At 39.5% G+C, this 7,732-nt stretch overlaps 1 protein-coding gene across 1 annotated transcript; it reads left to right on the top strand.

Annotated features, from left to right (window-relative positions):
• The first annotated feature begins 2,645 nt into the window (after positions 1–2,645).
• LOC306836949 (surfeit locus protein 4-like) lies at positions 2,646–6,028 on the top strand. The gene is made up of 3 exons (XM_079364342.1): positions 2,646–2,764; positions 3,711–3,897; positions 4,722–6,028. The coding sequence occupies exons 2-3, from the start codon at positions 3,775–3,777 to the stop codon at positions 4,986–4,988; spliced, it is 390 nt and encodes a 129-aa protein (XP_079220468.1). The 5' UTR covers positions 2,646–2,764; positions 3,711–3,774; the 3' UTR covers positions 4,989–6,028.
• The last annotated feature ends 1,704 nt before the right edge of the window (positions 6,029–7,732 follow it).

Genomic DNA, 7,732 nt, shown 5'->3' on the forward strand with positions numbered 1-7,732 from the left:
ATTTAGCTTTAGAAAAGGAGCTACAGGTCGGATTCTAACCCGGGCTGCCTGCTTGGAGAACATCAGCCTCTGTACATGTAGCGTGCCCACTTGATCACCAGCGCCCCCACATTATCAAATTGAGTGAAATCTGTGTGTCACTTTTCTTTATTATAAAGGCTGCTGTAAGTTTTGTTGGATATCACTGCTGGAAATGGTTATGAAAAGTTCTGAATCAGTGTTTTGCAGTGTGGAATGAGCCAAGAATAAAATCACCATCTTCTGCATGTCGCTGAATAATTCTGTATTGTAATGAAAAGCTGTTTGGATCAGCCTTCACTGAGTTTGTTTTCAGGTCAAAAACTTGGAGCAAAATACTGACCTCCACTGGATCTATGTGGTACAATCATTTTCACTGCTGTTTATGCCTGATGTTTTTAATGATGTGTTATGTCTGTGTGTTGAGCTTTTAAGCTGTGTAAAGCACTTTGTCTAAAAGCGCTCTATAAATAAAATTATTATTATTATTATTATTATTTAGTGTGATGAAGCATTGCATCATCTTCCGCCCCAGTGAGACAACAAAACATGAAAAAGAGAATGCATCAAGTTCAGGCGGATGTTTACTATTTGTTGAGTTGCAGTGTACTTGTAAATACTGTCCTGATAAAAACAAGGATTTGTGCATGTTTTTGAATTTGTATGTGCAAAAAAAAAAACATCCATACAACCGGAATTGCTATAATTAGCCCCTGAATGTGAAACAAGAACTCTTATAGGATGCTCTTACTTGACTGAACTGACATAAACATTATTTAAGGTTGTTTTAGGTGGGGAGAAAAATCTGCACAATGCCATACAGATTAAAACAAATATATTTTTGAAACCAGTATCAGATGAGGAACTTGACACACTTGTGAACTAGCGCACACCCATCTTTGTGGTTATACAGACAAAACGTGTTCCTGTATTTCCTGTCTTTCTCAGAGAAAAAATAACGTATAAAAAGGTGTTTAAGATCAAGAAGAAGAAACATTGTTATTAAAATGAGAAGTTAGTATTTACTTCCCTTTTTACCTCAGGTATCTACTTTCAGTACCTGGAGTAAAAAAAAAAAATCCCACAGAAACAAAAACACAAGATGTGATTGTTCCCCTGGGAGAACTTGGAGTCACAGCTCACAGTTTACAGGTCAGTGTACATGAGTGGAAACATCATGCTGAACTAAATGCACAGAGAAGCAAGACTTTTACCTGTTCTCACAGTATGTAAACTGTCCTGAGGTCAAATTTGTTTGGAGATGACACTATACATATAAAGGTTGATTGATTGACTTGGAAGCATCCATTACAGTAAACGTAGCAATCGATGTGGCAGTTTGTTGAGGAGCAACTGACGGGAAGCCTTTTCCTGGTCAGGAACCTGTACCTGTGACCTGATGGTAAAAATGCTTTAAATGACATAAGAAATACATGTCATTGTTATGTTTAAATGGAAGAATACACAGACACAGGTTGTAAAAAAAAAAAAAAAGGCAGAAGGATAGAAAAAATTGATTTCTAATCATAATTTTTAAGGGACCCTCACCAAAACTGTTGCATCTTCTTAAATCTAACCAGTTAAGAGTTCCCATCAAGAGACATATTCATGTTTTTTTATTTGAATAACCAATCAATGCCCAAAGGGCTAAATCCAATATAAAAAAAAAATAAAGATCTCAGGAGAGATGGGTAAAAACACATTGTTATGAATTTCTGATACACAATAAAGACTTTTCTTAGAAATTATCCCAAAACCACTTCCATGTGACTCTCAGGAGGAGGCCTGACTGTACTGTTAGTAGTTTATATAAAGCTCCTTCTCAGGCTATTAATAATGTTTGCATATTGAAACATATCAGTTACAAGAACAGAAATAAGAAGGGCGCGAGCTTTGTGCAGTGAAGGCAGCAGTGTAGAGGGAACTTACTTTTTGATCTTTCAGATAACACCTGCAGGAAATCAGCCTTATCACACTTTCTCCTTCAAAAGAATATCTGACCTTAACTCCTCACACTCCCCCACCAGGCTTTTTTGGAAACAAGTGTGTTATGGACACCCATTTGTGACCTACTGACCCACTTTTGGGTCCTGACTTAGGAGTTGAGAACCACAGATGTTACCAGTGCCATATGCTCGTAGCATACAGGACACTTCTTTTCCCTTGGAGTGTACCCTTGTGGGCACTTTTTCTAATTTTCTCCAATAGGGTCATTTTTAACTGTTTTCTCCTCTATTAGGGTTTTTCAAACATCTTCTTCATAACATTTGCTCCACTGAAAGAGTAACTGAGGGAGACCTTTATTAAATTTGTCCTTGATTTAAAGTATATTATGTTCATTAAATGTTTTATTGTAGCTCTATGGTTGTTGATGTCTGAGTCACTACTTTCAAATGAAGGCAGACGAGGACAAGATCCTCTACCTTCAGTAAGTGGAAATCATCCTCTTAATAGAAATACATCTTCTTACTTGTTTCAAATGCAACCCTGGCCAATCTTTCATCATCTTCCCCACGTGTGATGACTAAAATCATAAAATGAATGAATAAAAAAATAAACTTCACCGACAGGGGAGCGGAAGATGACGCAATGAGAGCAGGACCAATCAGAGTGTCGAAGTTGGGGAGCCGTGAGCACGCAGCTGCCACTTCACGCCACTCTCTTCACAGACTCACTAAACGACAGACACGTCTCCGACTACAGCTTCATCTTTTCTGCTCTGTTAGAAATAGTAAGCCACTCTTGAGTAAGTAGAAACCACCTTACCTCTTTGTGTGTGTGTTATCTTTTGTCATTTAAGGTTTTACTTCTTCCGTTACAAAAAGCCGCGTTGATGATCTTTGCTGCTTTTTCCATCTGGCTGAAAGTCTCATCAAAGAAGGCCACAAGCAATATCAGAGTTTACCCTATCAAACTGAACCAAACTGCTTGATGGAAACGGGGCTAAATGAAACTGATGTTAACCTAACGGTGCAACGTTTCTTGAACGTTTCTTGAAGTTGTCGTAAATAATGCAACCATTTTTGTAATAATAATTTTGCACAAGACCTGTGATTTAAATAATTATTGACAGGCCCAATGAGGCATCTGAGAAATCTGTTAAATACAGTGTGCTACACGTTTTTGTCAGTGTCAGCACATTGAAATCTGTAGCTGTTGGTTACTGGTATAAAAACAACATTAATTAAAGAAGAAGGTAAAGGCAGGGTTGGTCTTTTTTGAAAACTCCTTCTGTGTTCCTTCTTCACCCACCTCCTTTCCCTCTGTGCTCCCTCAAAAGCCACACCCCTCACTTAAATGCACTAGCGCCATGCTTCCACTCATGCTTTGGGCTCGTGCATGCATGGGGTCGAGAACGAGCAGGGAGATAGGGAGGCCTGATTGATTATAAAACTCATACCGAATGCAGACATTGGTCAAAGTTTTTAAGAGTTTACAACTGATAAAGGTGACCGATTTTATTCATTTCGTTTTCAAACCACATGAATTATACATTTTTGTCAGAGCTGAAAGACAATTTCAGACAAAATCTTAAAGTGTATCTGGAGAAAATGACCTACCGTGCCTTTAAGATAATAATCAGCGAATAACAAATTGACTTAGCAAACCCAGTTGGAGTCAGTATGCAGACTTCCTCTGCTGGTTTAACTGCTTCTTATTAAAAGTAACCGTCCTCTCTTTCCCCCCTCCAGAAACCTCGCTCTTGGAGGTGGTCTGCTCCTGCTTTTGGCCGAGTCCCGTTCGGAAGGGAAGAGTATGTTTGCCGGAGTGCCCTCCATGGGGGAGAGTTCGCCGAAGCAGTACATGCAGCTGGGTGGTCGAGTACTGCTGGTGCTCATGTTCATGACTCTGCTGCACTTTGACTCCAACTTCTTCTCTGTGAGTACTGACAGCAACAGCCTCCAATATTCACAGATGGACACAGATTAGTCATGAATTTCAGGCCACTAAATCCTTTTCAAACGGAGACAAACATCAGAGTAAATAGAGTCCGATAATGTGTAAGAAATAAAAAGAGAGAATGTAAAGATCAGTGCACAGGAATTTTTAAACTTATTTTTAAAAAAGACGTGAAGCGGACAATGAAGTAGAAGTCACAAACGAGGATGATCTAAATTAAATTGAGACAGTGAAACGGAGCGTAGCCACTGGCGACCACATTTCAACCAAATTATGTTGTAGTCTGCTAGCTTATATGGAACAGTAGTCCTCTGTGACAGGAGCAGCTCAGTGTGATAGTGAGGAGAGATTCAGCAGCATGTAGATGACATGAGAAGAGGGACAGAGAGGAGGCGAGACCCGGCAGTTTGAAGTGATGGACCAACTCTGTAGCAAGCCTCTGGGCATGGCATACATCACACAACCAGTATCAGTTTTAAATGCCTAACTAACACCCCCAGCTAGTGGCTGGTTTCCACGTTACAGATTAGACACAACATTTGACTGACATTGCGGGCCTGCATTTACACAACAATATGAATAATCAGTGAAACCAATTAGTACTTGTGCTGACTAGTTTGGTCGACATTTAATCATTAAGTTGACTTCTCACACACTTCCATAGAATATACTGAAATGACTGTCAAAACGATTCAACTTTGAGGTTATCAAATAAGTGGGTGCGAATGAATTTGCATGCTTGTAACCTACAACCTACCTCAAATACTTTTTAAGGTGCAGTGTGTACGTTTATTCCTCCACAGATCTTGCAGAACATGGTCGGGACCGCCCTCATCATCCTCGTGGCCATCGGCTTCAAAACCAAGTTAGCAGCGTTGACCCTGGTCGTGTGGCTCCTGGCTATCAATGTCTACTTCAATGCTTTCTGGACCATCCCGGCCTACAAGCCCATGCACGACTTCCTCAAGTACGACTTCTTCCAGACCACCTCGGTCATCGGGGGTCTGTTGTTGGTGGTGGCGCTTGGGCCCGGCGGAGTGTCCATGGATGAGAAAAAGAAAGAGTGGTAGGAAAATGTGTGGTTAAGATGAGAGGATTGCACAGCACCACTAACTTCTCCCACTGACCGGGACACAAAGACCCTCCCTCTGCTCCAGTTCCCCCTCACAAGGGTACTGTTTTGTTTTTGTTTTGTTTGTTTTTTTCTCTATTCGGCCAAATCCACAGACACCACCACAACCATCCATGGACAATTATTTTTCGAGTGTCATCCAAACTTTTGGTTTTTAGTTTACTTGTAAAACACCAGAATTTTTCTAAACTCGTCTTCTGTGTCCTTGTGTGTATTTCAAAGGTAAATAACTAATGGATATGTGGAAGAAAAGATTGATTTGTTCTATGTGCAGAAGAAATGAAAACTGAACACAAATGAGTTCTTGTGTTGTGTGGTTGTAATGACATAAGTTATAAGAGTCATGTTCATATTTTCTCAATAAAACCGAAAAATCTGAAGGAGTGCAGCAGTTTGGGTTCCCCCCTCCGATGGATGTGAAGCTTTTTCTGCTGTTGGATCTTGGAGTCATTTCAATCCAGAGAACTTGGGCACTGATTTGACTCGCATTGACTGTTCAGGTGTTGTTTCCGTTCGTTTTTTTCTTTCTGCCGTTTAGTATCTCTGTACACCTTCCATCACAACTGAAACCGGTTCTCGGGAGAGTCGAATCCTTGGGGGGGAACTTGTTCATTGTGTACAAAATGGTGGAAGCAGTCGTTCTTGATTGAAAGTTTCAACACATTTGTAGTTCCAGGACTTGTTATTAGGCACTGTATGGCAAATGCCTAACTAGTGAACTGTATATGATCAGGGACAATAGGGGGGAGGCTCAGCGTTTGTGAAACACCATATTCTGCAATCTAGAAAAGCAAAAAAGGACTAAGCAGAGTCACGAGCCACCGGAGCTTGGTCTTTGCTCAGTGTTTTTTTTTGCCATGTGTAAGAAAATAAAAAGATATTCAGTGTATTAATTTTCAGAAGTTTATAATGTATTTTTGATCATTTGTCTTTTGATTTTGGAAGTTCATGGCGAAGAAATAAAAATGCAAAAACAAAGATACTGTCTGGGTCAGGATTTTTAGCAAACTTGTCTAACTTAATGGGCCGGATCCAAGAGGCAACCTTCGGTGTTAAAAAATGAAGCTGATACAGAAGTACAGAATACTGCAGTTCCACGGGCGTCCACTGGAGGCTGGCTGCAAAAGACCCAGAAGTTATATACACCCATTAAAAAAGAAGCTATTTACAGCACAAATAAACCGAATTACAGCCTGATAAAATAAAAGCACAGGTGACAGAGATTACGTCCATGTTTATGTGCATGTCTTTTTTGGATCACATCAACATTATTTTTTTCATGTTATGTTTTTGGGCTTTTTATGCCTTTATTTAGCTTTAGAAAAGGAGCTACAGGTCGGATTCTAACCCGGGCTGCCTGCTTGGAGAACATCAGCCTCTGTACATGTAGCGTGCCCACTTGATCACCAGCGCCCCCACATTATCAAATTGGGTGAAATCTGTGTGTCACTTTTCTTTATTATAAAGGCTGCTGTAAGTTTTGTTGGATATCACTGCTGGAAATGGTTATGAAAAGTTCTGAATCAGTGTTTTGCAGTGTGGAATGAGCCAAGAATAAAATCACCATCTTCTGCATGTCGCTGAATAATTCTGTATTGTAATGAAAAGCTGTTTGGATCAGCCTTCACTGAGTTTGTTTTCAGGTCAAAAACTTGGAGCAAAATACTGACCTCCACTGGATCTATGTGGTACAATCATTTTAGTGTGATGAAGCATTGCATCATCTTCCGCCCCAGTGAGACAACAAAACATGAAAAAGAGAATGCATCAAGTTCATGCGGATGTTTACTATTTGTTGAGTTGCAGTGTACTTGTAAATACTGTCCTGATAAAAACAAGGATTTGTGCATGTTTTTGAATTTGTATGTGCAAAAAAAAAAACATCCATACAACCGGAATTGCTATAATTAGCCCCTGAATGTGAAACAAGAACTCTTATAGGATGCTCTTACTTGACTGAACTGACATAAACATTATTTAAGGTTGTTTTAGGTGGGGAGAAAAATCTGCACAATGCCATACAGATTAAAACAAATATATTTTTGAAACCAGTATCAGATGAGGAACTTGACACACTTGTGAACTAGCGCACACCCATCTTTGTGGTTATACAGACAAAACGTGTTCCTGTATTTCCTGTCTTTCTCAGAGAAAAAATAACGTATAAAAAGGTGTTTAAGATCAAGAAGAAGAAACATTGTTATTAAAATGAGAAGTTAGTATTTACTTCCCTTTTTACCTCAGGTATCTACTTTCAGTACCTGGAGTTAAAAAAAAAAAAAATCCCACAGAAACAAAAACACAAGATGTGATTGTTCCCCTGGGAGAACTTGGAGTCACAGCTCACAGTTTACAGGTCAGTGTACATGAGTGGAAACATCATGCTGAACTAAATGCACAGAGAAGCAAGACTTTTACCTGTTCTCACAGTATGTAAACTGTCCTGAGGTCAAATTTGTTTGGAGATGACACTATACAAATAAAGGTTGATTGATTGACTTGGAAGCATCCATTACAGTAAACATAGCAATCGATGTGGCAGTTTGTTGAGGAGCAACTGACGGGAAGCCTTTTCCTGGTCAGGAACCTGTACCTGTGACCTGATGGTAAAAATGCTTTAAATGACATAAGAAATACATGTCATTGTTATGTTTAAATGGAAGAATACACAGACACAGAATG

The sequence above is a fragment of the Symphodus melops genome (assembly GCF_947650265.1).
Source record: "Symphodus melops genome assembly, chromosome: 16".
NCBI classification, from domain to species: domain Eukaryota; kingdom Metazoa; phylum Chordata; class Actinopteri; order Labriformes; family Labridae; genus Symphodus; species Symphodus melops.

Bases quoted from the DNA above. Each gene is read 5' to 3' on its own strand.
- LOC306836949 (XM_079364342.1), top strand. From the start codon at position 3,775: ATGTTTGCCGGAGTGCCCTCCATGGGGGAGAGTTCGCCGAAGCAGTAC. The intron at 3,898-4,721 runs GTGAGTACTGAC...ATTCCTCCACAG, and splicing joins TTGACTCCAACTTCTTCTCT to ATCTTGCAGAACATGGTCGG.